Source organism: Paroedura picta, chromosome 4 (assembly GCF_049243985.1).
Source record: "Paroedura picta isolate Pp20150507F chromosome 4, Ppicta_v3.0, whole genome shotgun sequence".
NCBI lineage: Eukaryota > Metazoa > Chordata > Lepidosauria > Squamata > Gekkonidae > Paroedura > Paroedura picta.
This window is the reverse complement of record NC_135372.1, coordinates 32,470,796-32,493,268: the sequence shown is the minus strand read 5'-3', so window position 1 is coordinate 32,493,268 and position 22,473 is coordinate 32,470,796. Positions and strand designations below refer to the sequence as shown.

The 22,473-nt window shown below is 47.4% G+C and overlaps 2 protein-coding genes across 2 annotated transcripts in view; both read left to right on the top strand.

The window, feature by feature from the left end:
- The window catches only part of FMO1 (flavin containing dimethylaniline monoxygenase 1), a 29,772-nt gene extending 27,974 nt beyond the window's left edge, over window positions 1-1,798 (top strand). Inside the window, exon 9 of the mRNA XM_077332244.1 lies at window positions 30-1,798. Coding sequence (XP_077188359.1) covers window positions 30-372 — 343 coding nt within the window. The 3' untranslated portion in view covers window positions 373-1,798. The remainder of the gene's footprint in view (window positions 1-29) is intronic.
- A 2,241-nt stretch (window positions 1,799-4,039) lies between these two features.
- On the top strand, window positions 4,040-21,194 carry LOC143835091 (dimethylaniline monooxygenase [N-oxide-forming] 4-like). The gene is made up of 8 exons (XM_077332243.1): window positions 4,040-4,782; window positions 7,740-7,928; window positions 8,804-8,966; window positions 12,635-12,777; window positions 14,333-14,532; window positions 15,430-15,782; window positions 16,537-16,609; window positions 20,071-21,194. The coding sequence occupies exons 1-8, from the start codon at window positions 4,651-4,653 to the stop codon at window positions 20,441-20,443; spliced, it is 1,626 nt and encodes a 541-aa protein (XP_077188358.1). The 5' UTR covers window positions 4,040-4,650; the 3' UTR covers window positions 20,444-21,194.
- The last annotated feature ends 1,279 nt before the right edge of the window (window positions 21,195-22,473 follow it).

Here is a 22,473-nt window from a genome sequence, read left to right as displayed (position 1 = left end):
TCTTTCCCCTTTTCCATTCTTCGGTGCAGGTTTGGCTTGACCTATGATGAGATTCTGAAAGTAGATTGCCTTGTTTACATGGACCAGCTGGCTTGCGCTATCGGCATAAAGCCCAGCGTGCCCGCTCTGCTGCTCAGTGATCCCAAGTTGGCCATGAAGATCTTCTTTGGGCCTTGTTCCCCCTACCAGTTCCGCCTAACTGGACCAGGGAAGTGGGATGGAGCCAGAGAGGCCATCATGAACCAGTGGAAGCGGACCATGAAGCCCATAAGAACCCGGGTGGTAGAAGACTCGTCCGATTTCATTGGATACTTGCTGAAAGCTCTGGCCTTCTTAGTGGTCTTAGTTGGGATCTTCTATGGTTTCAATTAGTTCTGACAGCTTTAGGGCTTTCTGCCTTTCCTGGTACCGGCTTTCTGTCTGTCATCTTCTACAGGGCGCACAGCAGCCAACCACTTCCTCTGGACAGCCAACAACAGGGTGTAGAGACCAAAGCCTTCCCCTAGTTAGGGATGTCAGTTCGCAGGTGGGTCCTGTGGATCTCCCAGAACTATAGCTCATCTCCAGACTAAAGCGATCAGTTCCCCTGGAGAAAATGGCTGCTTTGGAGGGTGGACTTCATAGCATTATACTCCACTGAGGTCTCTCCCTGCCCCCAAACCCTGCCCTCTCCCCGTTCCACCTCCAACATCTCCAGGGATTTCCCCATCCAGAGCTGGCCACTATATTTACATTGCCCAGGCATTCTGAGTTGCTCCCTCCATTTGAAGCCTCTTTGAATACTTCTGTTTAATTTTGCTGCAACAGAATGGAATCATAGGCACAGTTGAAATCGTCCCTTTAATCTAGGATTCTAACCATGTGCACATTGGATCAGGTTGGGTTTTATGCTACTTTATGGATGTCCCATGGTGCTGGAGCGCATGGTGGATGGGGTGGTAAGACGTTATTCTCCCCTCCCACACACACTTTTCTTAGCATATGTAGGGCTGCTGTACTGTCTGAACCGCTCCTGTATTTACCTGTTTCTGCACTATTTGCACTTTTCTTTGCCGTTTGTATGCAAATCACTTTGTATTTGGAGTTTTGTAAATGCACTAATTCTTCTCTCACTTCCAGTGTCTCTCACTTTCAGAACAATCGTTTACTCTGTAATCCACAGCATTAGATTTGCAAGTTATGCATCAGTGATATCAGCAATATAAAGAGGAGCCCTGCATTTCAGGTGAAAATCGCTGTCTTTGAGATTAATGTCAGGGGGAGCTCCAGGGCCCTTTGAGGAGACCAATGATGCAGCATCGTGTTTCTACCAGTCACCTGCCAGGTGCTTTCAGGAAGATCTCAAAAAGAGCGGCAATTGGTATACAGAAGTATTCCTGCTCTGTATCCAGAGCTACCATGTTTAATGGTCAATGGTATCCCTGACCCCGTGCAATTTCTTTTTCAAACTATCTGAATGAAGATGATTGTCTCTCCCTTTTTTCTGAAGTGGCTCCTCCGGACCTTTCTCACAACCCAAATGAGAACTGCTTACATGCTTTGATCACTTGCTGAACTACATGCGTTTACAAAGCATTTTTATAAGCTTCAATTCTGTTTTTAGCTTGGTTCATTAACAACAGCAGCAAGATATCATCCCCCCCCCCAACTAAGGTATCAAATAGTGAAAGGGGGGAAACAGAGATGTTTAACCATTGCAGCCTAAGGCAGAAACAATATCGAAATGAAGGACTTTATGATATATCAAAGCACTTGTATCCATCGTTCCAAAAATTAATAAATACAATAACCAAAAGGATTTCCAGGACTTGTGGTTTCCTTCCCCTACCTGCTAAACTTTGTCCTTTGCATTTTTACCCCGTGGTTACTTTAATCAAACATAGAATCGTGGAGTTGGGAGGGATCTCCAGGGTCATCTAGTCTGACTCACTCTCTAGCTCTAAGAAATCTGGAGTGCAAGAAATTAATTTTCTTTAAAAAAATACTATTACAAAGAAAAAGAGTACAGGAGCTGAACCCAGATCTCAGCCAGACATGCTGACCACTAAAATACCCCACAATTGTTTGTTGCTAACTTGATTATATATGCCAATTTTTGGCCCAGTGGCCTTGTATTTCTGGAGAGGTCAATCAAACACTAAAGTACTCCCAGCCCTTGTAGGAGCATCAATATGCTTCACCCTTCTTAGGCATGCTGGTTATCATGTGAGGAGTGAAATACGTCCAACAAGTCATTTTAAGGAGACTTTATTTAAGAAGATTCACAGAGGGGTAGTATATTGGAAGAGACGGTTGGGATTTTAGAAACGCATTCTTCGACTGCTTCAGAAAACAGCATTATGCGTTTTCCAAGCCCGTCTTCTGCATTTAACGAGGATGGAGAATATTCTACTGACTCAGAAAGTTCTCACTGCACTTGAGAATTTTTTATCCTGCCTCCCTGAGAAAATGGCGGGAAAACCCATCCAAGATGTCCTCCACCTCAGAAGGAGAATATATTGTCACTCCTCTCATAGTACCTCCTCTGTTCTGAGCAAGAAGATGGTCTAGGCACAGCATTACAGGGTTTACTTTGTTTGGGAAGGCAGGTTACCGTAGGAGTTTCTATTGGGTATGGTAAGTAGGGATAGGCATGACCTGGCTCATGAACAAATGTTCATGATTAATTTTGGCTGATTCGTAATTCACAAACCTTGGGCTCTCCACAGCACTGATAAAGCTGTTCTGACCGAGCAGTAATATCAGAGCTCTCTCAGCCTCACCCACCTCACAGGGTGTCTGTTGTGGGGAGAGGGAAGGGGACTGTAAGCCACTTTGAGCCTCCTCTGGTAGAGAAAAGCAGCATATAAGAACCCACTCTTCTTCTGTATCAACTGGTTCTGTTTATGAACCAACCTCCTGGTTTGTATTGATTTGTGGCTGAACCACAATCCGCAAATTGAAATAAGCCATAAAAATGTGGTTCAAATGAAAAAAAACAAACATTCAGGTCACTTTGGGGGGGAAATGGGGGAAGGTGACTAAGGACACGGAGGGGTGGGATTAAGGGGCGCAACAAAAAACAAAGATGCAAGCAGGCACCATTTTGCAAACAACACACTTTGGAAAAGGGGAAGGGAACAAAGCATGATGGGAGGCTGCCTTCATCAGACAGTGCAGAAAGCATGTCGCAAATTTCAGCTTAGGAAATAAGAGGAGGAAAGCCCAAGTGCAGAAACGCTAGAGTCCACTCACAATATCCAAAGGAAATGCAAAACAAGGCTAAAACAAGTTTGCTTCTTAATGCAGAAATGGTCTGAGAGAGCTCTGACAGAACTGTGACTGGCCTAAGGTCACCCTGCTGGCTGCATGTGGAGGAGGAGTGGGGACTCAAGCCGTCTCTCAAGATTACAGACTGCCATTCTTAACCACAACACCAAGCCGGCTCTCAAAAGCAATAGCCTGGCAGAGGCAGGATTCTCTGCTGGTAGTATAGATGCCAGTTCTGAGTTGGCAAATTCCTATAGATTTTGGTGTGGAGAATGGGGCAAGAGACCTCAGCACTGCAAAGGGCCATAGAGTCTGCCCTCCAAATCAACTATTTTCTCCAGGAAGAACTGATCTCTGTAGTCTGAAGGTTACCTGCAAGTCCACGAGATCTCTAGCCTTTGGCTGGAGTTTAGCAGCCCTAGATGAGTTGCTGGTTTTTAGGGATGCCTCTCCCCAGGTGGGACCTGGGGAACCCCCAGCTTTACAGTTCATCTCCAGCAGGAAACAGAAATCAATTCCCCTAGAGGAAAAGACTGCTTTGGAGGCTGGACTCCATAGCAATATACTCCACCGAGGTCACTCCCCACCCCAAATCCACCCTCCCCCGGCTCCACCCCCCAAATCTCCAGGTCTTCCACAACCCAGAGCTGGCCACTGTATTTACATTGCAAATTTGTCTCTGGGAGTCCTGCCCTTTTGAACTGCTGGGTGAACAGGAGCTCTGAAAGGAGAGAGAGAGAATGAGTCAGGATGAACCAGAAAGCAGAGAAGGATTTAGACAGAGTTCCGTTAACTCCTGTTTTTCAATGCAAGTGCAAATCCGAAATTTCCCCATTTCGCAACCCGTTTGTGAAACTTCCTACACTCCCCGGCCTTAACTGCCTCACCCTTCCTCTTCAGTTCCTTAGAGTTCCTAAATAACCCTGTCCAAGGAGAACGCAGATCTGAAACGCCGTCATCTCCTCCTTGGGGTTCCTAAAAAGCCTGACTGGGTTTCACAGATGCTTCTGGGGGCAGCTCAGCCACGGTGAGCATTCAGAGGATGCGGATTTGGAGCAAAAAGAAGCAGCTGTGGTGGCAGAGAAAAACTGAAGGGGGGAAAGTACTCCAGAGTTTCCCTCTGCTTTAAATACACACGACACTCTTTTTGAACGGTCCTGGGCGACATATGGACATAAACGGGGATTACGGCCAGCCCAATCAGCAGCAGTGTTTAGAGAAAGGCCGCAAGGTTGAAAAATACCAGTTCTACGAGACCAGAATAACTTGGAGGAAATAACCCGGCAACTTCAGGTGAACTTTGCACTCTGCCTGGGCAGGCAAAAGAGACCGTCAAGTATAAACTAATGCCAGCTCCTTTCCTTTGAGGCAGGGGCCCTGAACAGCCCCTTCCCGGACAGCATGGCTAAGAAGGTGGCTATCATCGGGGCTGGGGTCAGTGGGCTGGCCTCCCTTAAGTGCTGTCTGGATGAAGGCCTGGAGCCCACCTGTTTTGAGAAGAGCAGCAGCATCGGGGGACTTTGGCAATTCCAGGTGAGTGGAACTCAGGCTCGGAAGGAAGTCGCTGTTTTGGAAACTCCCTTGCTGTGTTTTTGAGCTAAGCCTGGAGCCCGTAGTGCTGTCTGAGGGGGTGAATAGGCTGCACACCAGGGGAACGGAGCTGTGGGCAGTGAACTGTAAATAAACGGAGAATGAAAATTGGCAGAGAATCTACCCAAAACGGGGAGGGAAGGGCAAGGGGGGGGCACTGGATTCACCGACCAGGACTTCTATTAAAAGTGAACGGGGGGGGGGGGGGCTGGGTTGGTAGGAACTGCCAGTCTCCAGGTGGGGGGGTCTGGTGATCTCCCAGAATCACAAACTACAGCAGTTTTAATATTTTTTAACATTGAGAAACCTCTGAAACATTCTTCAGGCTTCAAGAAACCCCGGCATTGGCTCCATTGTGCAAAATACGGTTGGGAAGCAGAGCTGTGGACACGTTCACACGGGGCCCCTCCCCTCCCCTCCCCACCCCCTCCAGGCCCATCATTGGCTATTTTGGGAGGGGGTGGGTGGGTCGACATGACCATACAGGGTCGTATCATCCGATCAAAGTTTAACAAATTAAAAAAAATGTTTAAAAAGAAATTAACTCCAACCCCATCAAGAAACCCTTCGAGGGGTGTAAAGAAATCCCAGGGGTTTACAAAACCCTGGTTGGGAAAGCCTGGACTACAGAGATCAGAATTCATATAGCATTATAACCTCATGAGGTTCTAGCTCTCCTTAGGGTCCCCTCCCGAATTTCTAGGAATTTCCCAACTCAGAACTGGCAACCCTAGAGAAGTCCCCACCCTTTCACATGCAAACAGCTGAGTGAGCTTGGGCTAGTCACAGAAGTGGCTACAGACCGTCTCTCTACAGTCCTTGTAGGGTTTTCTCAGACCAGCCTATCTCACAGGGTGCCTGTTGAGAGGAGAGGAAGGGAAATGTGTCTGTACGCTGGCAGTCTCCCATCTAAATACTTATCATGACTCACTCTGTTTAGCTTCGGAAATCTGACAACATTGGGCTAGCCTGGGCCAAAATCAACTACTCATATTTTATTAGCGAGGTATAGTGGTTAAGAGAGGTGGCCTTTAATCTGGATAACCAGGTTTAATTCTTCACTCCTCCACCACATGCAGCCATCTTGGTGACCTTGAACAAGTCACGGTTCTCTCAGAGCTCGCTCAGTCTCACCTACCTCACAGGGCGTTTGTTGTGAGGAGAGGAAGGAAGGGGTGTTTGTAAATTGTTCGGGACCTCCTTTGAGCAAGGTATAAATAAAACAGCTCCTCTTCTTCTACTACTGTGGGTGGCGGTGAGGAAATCCTCAAAGATTTGCATTACATGCGCCTTTGAATGCACAACAGTGAAATCCCTTCTTCTGGTCTCAAGATATGACAAGTCTCTTTCCTTGGAAGCACATGAACATAATCACCAGATGTTGAAATAAGGCCTGAGGGCTTATCCAGGCCTGCTGCTGGGGCAGGATTTGGAAACATTCTGCAAGAGGGATACTCAGTAAAACCTGATATTGCCTTGGGCACAGCAATCTAGCTATACAGGCTCCTATTACAGGTAGTGGATCTATGCGGGGGACGGAGGAGATACCTCAGGTGACCCCCAACACCTAGGTGGTCAGAATGAAACAGCACTCTTGCTCCCTGCCTCCAGAACTTCTTCTCTTCCTGTCTGCAATTCGGTGATCATAACAGGGACCAGTTTCACCAGGTAGCTGTAAAGATTTGCATAGGGAACTCCCAAGTATAACTACACTGAAGAGGAAAACTGTGAGATCAGAGGCACAGAGATGGGGACAAAGTGCACCGGGAAGACAATGTGGTGGGGGCGGGGGTACAATTTCACTACTTTTCCCCCATAGGGAAAATAAGTTATTTATGACCCTGTGCTGAGAAAGGTCGAACTTCCACAAGGGGGCTGAGAGTCATTTGGAATTCATGGCTATGAATGAATGAACTGCTATTAAATACTGCATATTGTTGTTGTTGTTTTTATTGGGATCGGAAAGTGAATTTCATCCAGGCCAGACTGGCCAGGGATTCTTGGGGGTTTTTTGGGGGGAAGGCATCATCTGGGCATGGAATTGGGGTCACTGTGGGTAGGCAGGTAGCTGCGAATTTTCTGCATTTTTCAGAGGTTAGTCTAGATAACCCTGGAGGTTCCTTCTAACTCTATGATTCTGTTGTTGTTGTTGTTATTGTTGTTGATGTTATTGTTATTATTATTATTTATTAGATTTCTAAACGACCCTTCTGAGACCAGCTCAGGGTGGCATACATACATAGTTTATCAGTAGCAAGTGATTCAAACAGCAGAAAAAAACATCCAAACAATAGCATTACAACAATTTACAACCTATTAACAAATTAGCAGCAGCAATAAACAGCATCGGTCGTTGTCTTACCACCCAAGTGTTAGTCACTGCTGGTAGGTCTTTCCCAGTCTGGTTGTCTCTATGGAGGGAGTTTTGTCAGGGGGGGAGGGACACACATAGATGATACAGGGTCATTGGCCCCAAGTAAACGCTTGGTGGAAGAGTTCCATCTTGCAGGCCCTGCAATCCAGATATGTGTCACGAAGCTAGCAGCTTACCCATGCCTGGTTGCTCCCTTACAATTCCTGCAATGAAGCCCTGCCACTTTTTTCTCATTTATACATGGAGATTGAGAATACCATGTCATATAAATTTCGGTCTCCTGCAGATTTCATCCCATTGGTTCTGGTCCATCTCTCCGGGGCAAGAGAGAACAACTCTGCTCCATCCTCGATATGGCAGCCTTTTAAATACTTGAAGATGGCTATAAGATCCCCTCTCAGTTGTCTCCTCTCCAGGCTAAACACACTAAGCTCCCACAACCTTTCTTCATACGTCTTGGTCTCCAAACCCTTCACCATCTTTGTTGCCCTCAACTCTTGTTCATGTAACTGCTGTTCCCCTATAGGAAATTCCTGAAGAAGGAAGGACTAATGTATACAAATCTGTAATAACCAACACATCGAAAGAAATGACCTCCTTTAGCGATTTTCCATTCCCGGAGGGCTGCCCCAACTTCCTACATCACTCCTTGCTTCTGGAGTACCTCAGAATGTATGCTGAACACTTCCATCTTGTGGACTACATACACTTGAAGGTGAGGGGGGAATTGGGTTGGGGGTGGGAAATGGTCCTTACATACACTTGAAGGTGAGGGGGGAATTGGGTTGGGGGTGGGAAATGGTCCTTACATCCACTTGAAGGTGAGGGGGGAATTGGGTTGGGGGTGGGAAATGGTCCTTACATCCACTTGAAGGTGAGGGGGGGAATTGGGTTGGGGGTGGGAAATGGTCCTTACATACACTTGAAGGTGAGGGGGGAATTGGGGTGGGATGAGAAATGGTCCTCCACAAGTGAGGTCTTTGGGGCTGGCACAGATTTTTAATCCCTCCCCAACCCCCCAGGTTTATGGTCTATGTAATATCTGCACTATAAATTGAAAAGATTCTGAAAATTTCTCGGACAGTTTCTGTCAAGGAAACCTGAGCTGCAGGTTTGGGAAGGTGCTGAGAATTTGGTGCAGGAAAAAGGGTGAAGGATAGAGAAACCAGTTTAAATTATTGGTGTGGACAGTGAGAGAAGTAAGTACCGTAATTGAACTGGGGATAGGTCCCTATGTGGGATTGACAAGAACTACATATAACACCAAACAAGAGAAGCAGAAGGCCCATCATCCCACTAGATCAGGGATGGCCAAACCATGACTCTCCAGATGTCCAAGGACTAAAATTACCATGAGCCTCTGCTAGCACCATGCTGGCAGGGGCTCACAGTAATTGTAGTCCATGGACATTTGGAGAGCCACAATTTGGCCACCTCTGCCCTAGGTTCCCCCCCCCCCCGAGAGTCTCCTCAGTTCTACGCATTCACACATCTCCACAAAATCACACAAAATACAGCAGACTCCTGAATGTTTAAGACTATTATAATGCGAGTAACAACACTTTCTTCTCTTCCTTCACGTCGTACAAGACCACAGTACTCAGCATCCAAAAACATCCAGATTTCACAGCCACAGGACAATGGGTGGTATGTACTGAGAAGGACGGACAACGGGGATCGGCCATCTTTGATGCTGTCATGGTTTGCAGTGGCCGTTATGCAGAGCCAAATCTTCCACTGGATTCTTTTCCTGGTATGTTAGGAACGCATGACTGGAAACTGTAACATGTTCTAAGGCAACTTCCTTGCTCGCTAGTGGAAGAAGCATGAACTATAATCTCACAAATCTAATACCTTCAACTTTTAGAAGAAGAGGTGGTTCTCCTATGCCAGTTTTCTCTACCTGAAGGAGTCTCAGAGTGGCTTACGATCACCTTCCTTTTCCTGTGAAGTAGGTGAGGCTGAGAGACACTGATTCTTCTCATTCCCTCTGCTCTCTTGTCCCTGGAAGGATTGGGCCACTGTGGTGATTTCAAAAGTTTTCTTTTTTAAAGACTCTGCAATGGTGCCTTGTCCCGATGGTAGGTGCAGTATTGTCTAGTTTGGCATGAAGATGGGATTGTGATCAATAGTAAGCTGGACTTCCATTTGCAGGGGCCATAATAAGGGATAAGTGTGTCGCTCTCGGGTACTCTGAAATGGAGCTGACAGGGACAGAGTGTGAGACAGTTGGGGCACAATCCATAGGGAAGTTATGCACAACAAAGAGATTAACACAGTTCTTTGTTAATATTACATTATCCTAGGGCAGGCTTCCTCAGCCAGGGTTTCATGAAACCCTGGGGTTTCTTGACGGCCCTGGAAGGGTTTCCTGAATGGGTGGGAGTTAGTTAATTTTAATATCTTTTTGAACATTTGTTAAACATTTACCGGGTGATATGATCATATGCGGTCATGTTGACCCACCCACCCTCCCAAAATGGCCAACGATGGGCCTGGAGGGGATGGGAAGGGGAGGGGCCCTGTGTGGGCGTGTCCACAACTCTGCTTCCCAACCATATTCTCCATGACTGCAACACTTCTGGGGTTTCTTGAAGCCTGAAGAATGTCTCAAGGGTTTCTCAACAGTAAAACAGTAAAACAGTTGAGAAAGGCTGCGCTAGGGCTTGGAGTGACTGGTATGGTTGATATGCAGTAGATATAGGACAGATCAAAGAAAATACTTCTTCAGATTTAGCTTGAGAGCCAGCATGGTGTTGTGGTTAAGGAGTGACAGCCTCCAGGCTGGACAGCCAGGTTTGATTCCCTGCTCCTCCACATGCAGCCAGCTGAGTGACCTCGGGCCAGGCCACAGTTCTTTCAGGTCTGTTTTCTCAGAGAAGTTCTCTTAGAGCTCTCTCAGCCCCACCTACCTCCCAGGGTGTCTGTTGCGGGGAGAGGAAGGGGACAGTGCTTTGGGACTCCTTTGGGTAGTGTAAAGCGGGATACAAAAAACCCTAGCTTTTCTACTGATTGATAGAACTAGATAAAATGATAGTCGCTAGCTTAGGGACAAAAATGTTACATTTTAGGGGGAGTTATGTCTGGGTGAGTGTTGCCCACAATTACCCAGAGGGAATGGCATTTTAAACATCAGGGGAAGCCACTTAGCACTTAAAAACAAAGGTGTGGAATTCCTGCCTCACCTAACAATGTTTTGAGGAGCTAAAATAGACAGGGAGTTCTTTACCTTTGCTGGAGTGGCACATGCTGGGAATTCTTCACATGCTCCTCCAAAATTATGTCAATAATTCCCTGCCAAGGGCAGTCCCAGCTTCTCAAAATCTGGGGAAAACAGCCCCCAAACACTTCTCCCTCTGCATTTCTTTACTAGCGAGGGCCAGCTAGATCTCTCTGAGCAGCTTGGAGGCACAATACCAAGGCAACATTCCCTCCTACAGCCTGTTCCTGGCAGGTAACAGAGTGTCTCTAAGCATGGAAGTTCCCCTTGGCTGTTTTGGCTGAAAGGGGCTGTCCAGTTAGTGCTGAGACTACAGTGTACAGTTGGATCACTATAGGAATTGTGTGATTGTGCTGTGGCAAGGATCCCAGTGTGGTGTCTGTGGGGGCCATTTTGTCTGACTAATGAGTTTCCTGGTGCACTAAAGAAGACCGCAGAAGGCATCACGGAAGGTCTGCAGGAAAGACTCACCTAGAAGCAGCCGCCTCTCTCAGGGGAAAACACTTGGCTCAGAACTACCCAATGTTTTATGATTGGCTGCCATGGCAGCCATTTTGTGATGGCCCCTTCATTTGTTGCAGCTATATGCCGTGGGCCATTCTCAGAACAGAAAAGGAGTTCGCAGGCTTAACATGTTTGGAGACTTCTGCCAGGGAGAAAATATCTTGCCCATCAAAAGAATTGTAGAATCATAGGGGCTTTTTGCACGCCTTCAAAATAGCACAATGGTTGCCAATTGAAAACGCTACTGATTTGCTGTTTTGCACAACGTCGTCGACAATCTGCCACACACCTGAAACCAATCTGCAAAAAGCGCTTCCTTGTAGCGCTTTCAGGGAAATCCCCAAAAGTGGATTCACCCTCCGGAAAGCGATACACTCCTGCAACCAATCTGCAACACTAGCGAAAAAGACCTGTGCGTTAACATTGTTGCGGTTTCTACAAAGTCCCTCCCCCTGGCTCTCTTCTCTGATCTTCCGGCGAAGCGATCGCCATTTTTTTTTCTCCGAGCGAGCGGGGATAAACGCACCAGCGAGCCTCTTTCTGTTTAGAGGCTTCCCTGGCTTCAGTCCCTCCCCTTTAGTCACTAAGCACAAACCACATAAAAGCCCGTTTGCTGATGTATTTTCCCTTTATTTTTTACACATTCATTCTGCCGAAAATCGGGCCCGTGAGAGGGGGGGGGATTTTTTTTTTTCACTCGGAGGAAGCGTGGCAACAATCAAACGATCAAACGACAGCTCAAACACACTAGGCAGCTGGATGGGTCTCTCCGTTGCAACGAATCTACACAGATTCGTTGCAATGGGTCTGTTTTTTTTTTTTAAAAAAACCTTTCTTAAAGGGAAAGGGGCTGTTTGGGAGCATGCTAACGGCTGCCCATTGGCTGCTTGACGGCCAGGGGTGGGACGAGCTTGGCAATAGCGCTTCCTTTCTAGCGATTTCTGCCGAGACCGGAAGCCTGTGGGAAACGCTACAAAACGCAACTGGATTCCACTACAAAGGCAGGTATGCATAACGACGAATTCCACTATTTTAAATGGCGATTTTTCATTCAGTGACCAATTTGCTACAAAGATCTCGGTGCGTAAAGCCCCATAGAGTTGGAAGGGACCTCCAGAGTCATCCTGTCTAACCCCCTGCAGAAGGCTGGAAATTCACAACTACCTGCCCACTCACAATGACCCCAATTCCATGCCTAGATGATTCCCCCCTCAAAACACACACACACCAGAATTCCTGGCCAGTCTCACCTGGAAGAAATTTGCTTCCTGACCCCAAGGTGACTCCAATTCCTACAACCTTACCAATGCCTGGGAGGAATTGCCTGGGAGGAATACCACCATCTTAATTGTTGGTTGTTACTTGTGACTTGTTTAAATGCCAACTGTATTGTTGTTTTAGTTGTTGTTATAGGGGTTTGTAAGGGATAAGATTTTATGGGGATTTTATTGTATGTTGGGAATATTTGGAAATTTTATCAAATGTTTTATATGCCACGAGCCAGCTTGGGAGCGGCAGTTTACAAACATAATTAATTAAAAAATAAATAAAAGTGGCAACCAGCATTTCCCTGGCCATAAAAGAAAGGATCACAAGAGGCAAACACTGACACAATCACTTCTGCCCACCCACCCACAATCTGCCTAAGCTCACAGAATCAGCATTGACTGAGGAAGTCTGCACTTTCTTCTTCACAGGCATCAAGAAATTTAAGGGACGCTGCCTGCATAGCTGGGAGTACAAAGATGAGACAGAGTTCGAGCGGAAAAGAGTTCTTGTGGTTGGTGCTGGGAATACTGGAGGGGACATTGCTGCTGAGGTCAGCCGGGCTGCTGCAAAGGTAACTGTTCTTTAGAAGAAGAAGAAGAAGAAGAAGAAGAAGAGTTGGTTCTTATATGCCGCTTTTCCCTACCCGAAGGAGGCTCAGAGCGGCTTACAGTTGCCTTCCCTTTCCTCTCCCCACAACAGACACCCTGTGAGGTGGGTGAGGCTGAGAGGGCCTTGATATCACTGCCCGGTCAGAACAGTTTTATCAGTGCCGTGGCGAGCCCAAGGTCACCCAGCTGGCTGCATGTGGGGGAGTGCAGAATCGAACGTGGCATGCCAGATTAGAAGTCTGCACTCCTAACCACTGCACCAAACTGGCTCTCTGTGCTGAGTTAGCTGCTGTGCTGAGTTACCCTTGGCCAGGAAATACTATCCCATAAGATACAGTCACCTGACAAAGCCTCTGACTGTTCAGAGCATTGCATACCTTATCTATTCCACATATTTCTGGTCAGGGCTTGGAGGAGGAGTGTGCCTCATGGCTTAAGGTAGCTTGACAAGATAGTCACTAAAGATCATATCCAAAGGCTACCAGGTTGTCTCCATTGGCAGGCAATCTCCTGTCTTTCAACGTCCATTGCTGCTCATTAGAGCAAACAGGGAGGGAGGAACTGTGTCACAACATTATGACTGGCTAGAGAAAAAAGGAAATGATGTCATTGTGTCATGCGACGCCTTAAGATTCTTTCTGATTGCTAAAAACCATAGAAGGTGGGGGATTCCTAGACTGTCATTTGTCTCAATGAGGTCACTTCTGGTTTTTTCGGGGTGCTTGATATGACATTGTGCTGTGCCATTCTACCTGCTGGCACACCTACCACATCTACGTATCACTGGCTATTGTGCTGTCCATGTGTTTTAAGCAGGGACAGTGAACTTCTGCTATAGTACGGCAATAGCACAACCCTAAAAGACGAGCCTCTTGTGGCGCAGAGTGGTAAGGCAGCCATCTGAAAACTTTGCCCATGAGGCTGGGAGTTCGATCCCAGCAGCCGGCTCAAGGTCGACTCAGCCTTCCATCCTTCCGAGGTCGGTAAAATGAGTACCCAGCTTGCTGGGGGGTAAACGGTAATGACTGGGGAAGGCACTGGCAAACCACCCCGTATTGAGTCTGCCATGAAAACGCTAGAGGGCGTCACCCCAAGGGTCAGACATGACTCGGTGCTTGCACAGGGGATACCTTTACCTTTACCTTTTAAAGATGTGTGTGTGTAGTCCTAGCTACACACTGCTCCACGCCCCACCCCATGCCCATTCTCGGAGATCTGGTGAGCCTTTGGCCCTCCCTAGCAATACTCTTTGTTTGGAAGTACAATGATATAGGCTAGATATCAGGGGAAAAAATTTCACAGTCAGAGTAGTTCAGCAGTGGAATAGGCTGCCTAAGGAGGTGGTGAGCTCCCCCTCACTGGCAGTCTTCAAGCAAAGGTTGGATACACACTTTTCTTTGATGCTTTAGGATGCTTAGGGCTGATCCTGCGTTGATCAGGGGGTTGGACTAGATGGCCTGTATGGCCCCTTCCAACTCTATAATTCTATGATTCTATGATTCTATGAATCCTCTTTAGGTGTTTCTCAGCACCAGGAGTGGAACGTGGGTGATGAGCCGCATTTCGGAAGCTGGCTGGCCTTTCGACATGATCTTCACCAATCGCTTTAAGAATTCCATTCAGAAGCTGCTTCCAGCAGGCATCTCAAAAAAGATGATGACAAAGATATTTGGTCGGTGGTTTAACCATGAGAACTACGGCTTGATTCCTCTGGAAAGGTATTCTGAATTGCATGTATAGGGATGGGGAAACCTGGCCCTCCTTTAAAAAGTTGGCGTGGGGGGATTAGAAATGTATAAGAAGTAACCATCCACTAAATAATACTGATTCCCAATGCACGTTGATCTCTCCTTCGTGGGGAATAAGATCTCTTACAAATTTGTTGAAGAGAAACATCCCTATTAGGGTTGCATAGTCCAGCGCGGTTTGGCAGCTTTTTAAAAGAAAGGTATTCAGTCCAGCAATGCTCTGCAGCTCCACAAGACTTGGGTCCCTGGTTTATATAGTGTTTTTCTGTTCTGACTTTCAGTATAGTCAATAGCTCACTTCAGAGAGCATTAGGCTGTAAAATGAGAAGGTCTCTGGTTCAATCCTGGGTTTGGGCAGTAATTGTTTTCCCTCACAGAACTAACATGAAGGACATCTGAAGGTCATTTTTCTGCCCCAGCTTTCAGTACAGTCAACAGAGGGTATTAAGCCGAAGATCTGAAGGTCCCTGGTTCAATCCTGAGGTTTGGAAAAAAAAAAAATTCCCCTCACGGAATTGACCAAACCTAGTTTTTCCCCCTTTCCCCCTTCCGAGTTCTGCATGCTGATTCATGCCAATTCATTTTACATTTTTTGCTTTGCATTTTTTATTTTTTAGAAGCTTGTGTTTTAAAAATGGCTGTCCTTAAAGTCACAGCAGAAGAAATGACAGCCAATTAAAAAAAAAAAACAGCTGAGGGGCAGGGGATGAAATAGGTCTACATGCTTTTGTGTAGGCTTAATATTTCCAAAAGATACCCCCATTAATCTTCCATAAACAATCTACATCCTGGGAGTAGTGCCAGTGACAGAAAACAGGGGTTATAAGACGTGTAAATGTTGTTTCCCCACCTCTGCCTGCTTCACAGTTCATGGATATCATTAATTCTGAACGATGAACTACCCAGCCGTATCCTTTACGGCTCTGTGGTGGTAAAGCAAAATGTGAAGGAGTTCACAGAGACTTCGGTCATCTTTGACGACGGGACCGTCGAAAAGGACATCGATGCCGTCATCTTTGCTACAGGCTACACCCCTTCCTTCCCCTTTCTGGAAGAATCTCTTCAGAATGTCTGTGGAAGCAATATGTCCCTCTACAAGCAGATCTTCCCACCTCAACTGGAGAAGCCCACGCTGGCGATCATGGGCTTCATCGCAGTCACCGGATCCATCCTGCCAGCTGTGGAAATTCAGGCCCGCTGGGTCACTAGTGTATTTAAAGGTGAGCAAGTTGATTTGGCAAGAAGGTACTCTGGGAACGAGTGGATTTTCCACTTTTGATGTTTGGACTCCCCCATTTTCATGTGGTCTTCTGCTTCTGTTTGGTGGTCAAATTATGGCTCTCCAGATGTCCATGGGCTACAATTCCCATGAGCCCCTATCCCCCTGGGCTACAGCCATCTTTCCTGAGATTGACAGGAATCTAGCCAAGCAGTAAGGAATTCTTTTTCCATGCATCAGGCCAGCGAAACAACGTTTTAAATAATACCTCGCAACTGCAGCGGACATTTTAGAAAGGGCCAGGGGCAATCCATCCAGTTGTCCATGGACTACAATCCCCATGAGAATGGGCTCATGGGAATTGTAGTTCATTGTCATCTGGAGAGCTACAGTTTGACCTCCCCTGGGCAATGACTTTTCCTGAGACTGATAGGAATCTGAACAAGCTTCCACATAGAATCATAGAGTAATAGAGTTGGAAGGGACCTCATGTGTCATCTAGTCCAACCCCCTGCACTATGCAGGATATTCACGTCCGTCCGTCCGTCCGTCCGTCCGTCCGTCCTTCCTTCCTTCCTTCCTTCCTTCCTTCCTTCCTTCCTTCCTTCCTTCCTTCCTTCCTTCCTTCCTTCCTTCCTTCCTTCCTTCCTTCCTTCCTACTGTATTAGCCCAATAGAGCTCTTTGGGATTCTCATTAAAGGGGTCTCAAATCCTAGCAACAAGTTGATGCAGACTGTATTGGTTTCCGTTCTTAGGAGTACGTACGCTACCTGCAATCAACCAGCAGATGAGTGAAATCGCAAAAGAGAAGGAGGCTCTCCGTAAACGGTACAAAATGCTTCATTAACGATGACAATAATTCAGCCATTGCTACTCTTACAACTGGTTTAACAAAACAAAAGGATGCCACTTGACATGTCAGAGATTCTCAAATGTTCACAGTACATTGAGGTTAAATTATCTTAGAAGGGTGGAAGTCTATTTAAGATAGCACTCTAAAGGCATATCAGGGCCAGTGGGAAAGGAAAACAGTAGGAAGCTGAATGGGTTGAGTGTGCCTTCTGGACGTAGGGTGACACTCCCTCACTGAAATGAAATCCTGCCCCAAAGCTGGGCCCTGGGAAATAAAATTGGGTGAATTCTCCTCGCAGTATTCATTTAAATTTTGTTGGCCATTTTATCTCTAGAGAACTAGTGCCACCATAAGGTTGGTTGAAAACACCTTCTCAGTTTTCAGGATGCATCTGCTGCTCAGAAAAACAGGAGTACTGTATTGGGCTATCAATATGCCCTTTGTGTGGAACACTGATTTCACGTAGCGATGGGCAATTCGATTTGGATAAGCTGAAAAGTATCTGAATTAATGCTGATTTGGCAACTTTTCAGCCGTACCAGAGCCAATTCACCCATCCCTGCACTAAACAATCTTAATTAGCCTTATCTGAATTGTGATTCAGCGATTCGGCTGCGACATTATAGCCTATGTGACCATTAATTCAATGGGAAATTTTGCCTTTTTGTTTATTCCATGGTTGGGGGGGGGGTTTGAAGTAAAGGCACCAGATCTGTAGCATGTCTGTGGAAGTCTTTGCTCAAAAGAACCCCCATGTTTCAAAAAGATTGGATCAGGGGATCCAATTCTGCAGGCACCCATGATCCACCCATGATCCAACCTCCATTGTTTTCTATGGTGGGGGAAAAAGACAAGAACAGAGATTCTCAACTCCTGTAGGCTCCATACCACCTCTCAAAGTTTAGAATCATAGAGTTCATTATACCCTAAGCTGTTTGTTTATTTATGATATGGTGTGTGTGTGTAGCATAGCCAGCAGAGCCTATATTATATATTATGTTATATATTAACTAGTAATCAAGCCCATTGCAGTTCTAAATGCAATGGGCGCTAGCAGTGAGTGTGGGTTTGGGGGGGGGGGGACTACCTGCAGTTTTTGGTTGGGGTTTGAAGGGGAGAAGGGGGAAGGGTAAGGGACACGCTCCCAGCCACCCACCCACCGCCTCTCTCAGAACCCCCCCCACCCCCCTAGAAGCGCCGCCGCGGTCCTCCCTCCCAAGGCCAGTCAGAACCCCAGGTCCACTTACCACCCTTGCGCTGGTCCTGGATGCTCTCTGCTGGTCTTCGGGGGCTCAGTTGGGTGGCGGGCGGCGGTTCTTTTTCTCGGCGGGTCTTTTTCTCGAGCGGCAGTTCTGTTTTTCTCGGTTACCCAGGAGTCCAGGAGTTGTCCCAGGCAGCGGCTTGACGCGGCGAGAGGCGCTTAGCGCCTCTCGCCACGTCAGGCCGCCGGGCAGGGAGCCCCCTAGCAAAAAAGCCCATTTAATTTTGTAATAAAATGGGCGCTAGACTGACTTTGTGGGAGTGGGAGCAGATGAACCTCTGAAGTGAAAAGCGCGCACATTCCACAGCCACGGTCCTTCCCACCGCATGACTACAGTTCCCGTCATGCTCTCTCCACCGTTGCGGCCAACCTTTTCCTTCCACCCGCCCGCCTGGCTGTCCGTCGGGCCGTGCGCCTGTGCGTTGGAAGCAGCGTCCGGGGCAGGCAGGCAGTCAGCCGGGCAGGGAGGCTTCTCTTTAAAAAGAGAAGCCAGCTCGCTGGGACGGCGGCGTGACGCGGAGCCGCCATCCGCGCTGCCCCAGAAGAGAGAGGGCGAGGAAGAGAGGGAGTGAGCGAGCGCGCCGGCCCCCGAGAGTCCCGCCGCCCCCATCGCCAGACAGCTGGGCAGGGAGGCTTCTCTTTAAAAAGAGAAGCCGACTCGCTGGGGTGGCGGTGTGACGCGGAGCCGCCATCCAGCCGGCCAGGGAGGCTGGGCAGGGGGGCAGTGCGCTCGCTCGCTCGCTCTCTTCCTCGCCCTCTCTCTTCTGGGGCAGCGCGGATGGCGGCTCCGCGTCACGCCGCCGTCCCAGTGAGCCGGCTTCTCTTTTTAAAGAGAAGCCTCCCTGCCTGGCTGACTGCCGGGGGCTCCCTGCCCAGCCTCCCTGGGCGGCTGGGTGGCGGCTCCGCGTCACACCGCCGCCCCAGCGAGCCGGCTTCTCTTTTTAAAGAGAAGCCTCCCTGCCCAGCTGTCTGGCGACGGGGGCGGCGGGGCTCTCGGGGGCCAGCGCGCTCGCTCGCTCGCTCTCTTCCTCGCCCTCTCTCTTCTGGGGCAGCGCGGATGGCTGCTCTGCGCTCCCTTGGGCGGCGGCCTGACACGGCGAGAGGCGCTTCGCGCCTCTCGCCGCGTCAGGCCGGGAGCAACTGCGAGCCGCGCTGCGCGCGGCTCGCAGTTCCTGGGGCTGGGAATCGGAGGGACCAATTGGTCCCTCCGATTGTCTGTCATGAGGAAGGGTCCAATCTGGACCCTTCCTCATCCCGGACTCATCCCGCCCCAGGACCCCTTACTGTTTTATTTAGTCCGTGACGCCCGCGGCGCCACGGGCGGTTTACAGATTTGTTCCATGTATCCCTCCATGTTGTTGTATGTAAACCGCCCTGAGACATATGGAAGGGCAGTAGAGATATTAAATAAATCAAATAAATAAGGATTATCTAGCATCAGGGCAAGGGATGTTCAAAGGAGATTTGCTATTGCCTGCCTCCCCATCATGACCCCTAGTTTTCCTTGGAGGAACTCCCACCCAAATCCTTGGAGGTCTCTCATCCAAATATTAGACAGGGTCCGTCCTGCTTAGCTTCTGAGATCTGGCTTGCCTGGTCCCTAATCCCTAGCACAACTGAAGAGGAATTTCAAAAACTCCATCCCACTGTGCCAGCAATTTGCTCTCCCCATGCGCTTGGTCTCCAAGTGAAGCACGGGATAATGCCAGCTTATTTCCATAACTTGGCAAATCCCCTCCATCGCAGAGCGTTTTCGCTTGCTCGGCTTAACGCCTTTCCATCCAAAGTATTACAAGGGAGATTTGCCAAGATCCCCTTCGAAAACAGACTATGCACCTGTGGATCATATTCTCCTGACACCATCCAACACATTTTATTGGATTGTCCCTTGTTCACTGAACAGAGAAGGCATATTATACCCCTAATACCAAAACGGAGAAACCATTAAAGAGACCTAATTTGCCCATTTTTACTGAGTGATAAGGACGCCAACATCACCTTTATTATGGCTGAATTTCTGTCCTCAGTTTTTAAATTTAAACTGTCTGACGTATCTTGACTTTGTTTATCCTGCTAATCTGCTCTATGCCAATAAAGGTATTGTATTGTAACTGAAGAGGCCTTATTGGACTGTCCTGGAAATCTGACACTCTCCTCCTTTCATTCCCGTTTCAGGGGCATTCCCACAGACAAGGACAAAGTGCGGACAATATTTATCGACTATATGGATGACATAGCTACCTGCTTAGGCGTCAAGCCCAACGTTCCGCTGCTGTTCCTAACAGATCCTAAATTAGCTTTCGAAGTTTTCTTTGGCCCCTGCACTTCTTACCAGTACCGCCTGACTGGACCGGGGAAGTGGAAGGAAGCCCGAACTACAATCCTGACGCAGTGGGATCGAGCTCTAAAACCTCTGAAGACTCGAGTTGTTGTTTCGTCTCCCAAACACTCCACCATTTCCCACTGGCTTCTAGTGTTTGGCCTACCAACATTCCTTGGGGCTGTTCTGTGGACTTCTAAATATTTGCTTCTACCCTGGCTAAAGTGAATGGGCCATGCCTGTTCCATGTTATACAGGTATCACAGTTTAGCGTTTTCATCTTGTGTAGCAATGGAGCACTTAAGGCAGGGATCTCCAACCTTGTTCAGTTTGTGAGCACTTTTGAAATTCTGACGCAGAGTGGTGGGCACAACCACAATATGTCAGGGAGTTAGGTTATGCATAATTCTAATAGTAACTCTTCAAAATTTCAGGTAGAAGATCTAAAAATGCACCCCATGGTTCACATTTATGAAGAAAGATTACTTGAGAACTCATCTGGTAGATATTCTTACACAAACATTATTCAAGTAGCATATACAGCAGATCTTCTTACTGGCCATTATCTCAAACCACCCATGGCAAAGCATATTTGTGGAAATTCAATGGAGGATCTTCCCCACTATGCAGGAATGGCCAGGCCCATAGTACCAGAGCCAATTTAAGGATTTGTGGGTCCCTAGTAGAGTGCAATTGTGGTGGGAGCAGACAGATTGTGGAGGAAAGAGGCTACGGCCCTGATCCATGGGGGAGAACACACAGCGTGGAGACCATGGAAGCACAGGGCCTGTAGCACATGCTACATGAATAAACCAGCCCCGCCACTGTGTTTTGGCTTGTCCCTTATTCTCAGATCCTGAGGACAAATTCCAGCTGCAAGGAAAATAAGAACAAACGCGATACCAAAAAGTTACAATGCAACTTAGATTTTATCTTTTTTGAAAATTGTTACATTTTAATGAAAGTAAATGATTTAGAATTTTTTAGGTATGTTTTTTTAACAAATGTCATGTTCAAGTTTACCTTTCCACACACACCACATTCCCCTTTAATTTGGTGCAGGCCTATGGCCGCATACAATAAAGTACTTGACTGACTGAGGTAGAAGACATGTTTTTAAATGAACATACTGTTTTTCTTCAATACACACAGCACACCTTCAGTCACACCATGGAGATCCTTAACTGCGGCCAAAGCAACATTTTTAAAAGATCTGCATGGCCAATCAGAAGCTGTCCTGGACAAAATCCCAGCTGGTCCCATCTGCTTTCTCCAAACACTTGGCAGGTGGCAGGAAAGGTATACTTCAGCCCAGGGGTGGGCAAACTGTGGCCCTCCAGATGTCCATGGACTACAAATCCCTTGAGCCCCTGCCAGCATTTGCTGGCAGGGGCTCATGGGAATTGTAGTCCATGGACATCTGGAGGGCCACAGTTTGCCCACCCCTGTTTCAGACCAACAGGGCTACCCATTTGAATCTATCTTTAGAAGGACTGTACTTCTAACTTTGTAAAGTAATCCTGTTCTGCCATCTGCTGGCTTACCCTATGTATGTCATAGGAAAATTTTGTTTTCAAACACTAACATTTTTGAACAAAATGTGAGTCCAGCGGCACCTTTAAGACCAACAAAGTTTTATTCAAGGTGTGAGCTTTTGTGTGCACACACACTTCCTCGGATAATGGAACAAGAGTCATAAGCATGCAGATATAAGGAGAGAGTAAAGTAGTAGTAAATTAGTAAATAGCGTCACAACAAATATGCAGCATGTTGATGATGATTGTATGGTACCTTGTTAGAATAAAAAAAAATCTGTCCTTTGGGTTCAGTTGTCCTTCACAAAAAACATAGGGGGTCATAAAAATGTTAAGGTTAGTGATTAATGGCAGGCGCTTTCCCAGTTGTGGAAAGAAGTAATTAAAAGAGGCTTGTTGCTAGTTCTGTCTGTCTCCACCCAAACATGGAAGCATCCCCACAAGTGACAATCCCTGCAGTGTTTGTTCTCCTGTCCAAAGACCAGAATGAAATAATGGAAAATGGAATAATGAAGAGACAAAGGCTCGTTCTGCACATATTGGATAATGCACTTTCAATGCACTTCAGAAGTGGAGTTTCCTGTTTCACACAGAAAAATCCAGCTGCAAAAGCGCATTGAAAGTGCATTATCAAACATGTGCAGAATTAGCCTTGCCTCCTGCAGATCTCTTCTTGTGGCAAGGGGTATGGGCTTGTGTTGACTGGGCCAGTGGTGAGAGATC

What these genes read in the sequence shown, in the direction of transcription:
- LOC143835091 (XM_077332243.1), top strand. Translation starts at nt 4,651, where the DNA reads ATGGCTAAGAAGGTGGCTATCATCGGGGCTGGGGTCAGTGGGCTGGCC. An exon ending in TGGACTACATACACTTGAAG is followed by an intron (nt 7,929 to 8,803) that starts GTGAGGGGGGAA and finishes ACGTCGTACAAG; the next exon opens with ACCACAGTACTCAGCATCCA. An exon ending in GGTCACTAGTGTATTTAAAG is followed by an intron (nt 15,783 to 16,536) that starts GTGAGCAAGTTG and finishes TTCCGTTCTTAG; the next exon opens with GAGTACGTACGCTACCTGCA.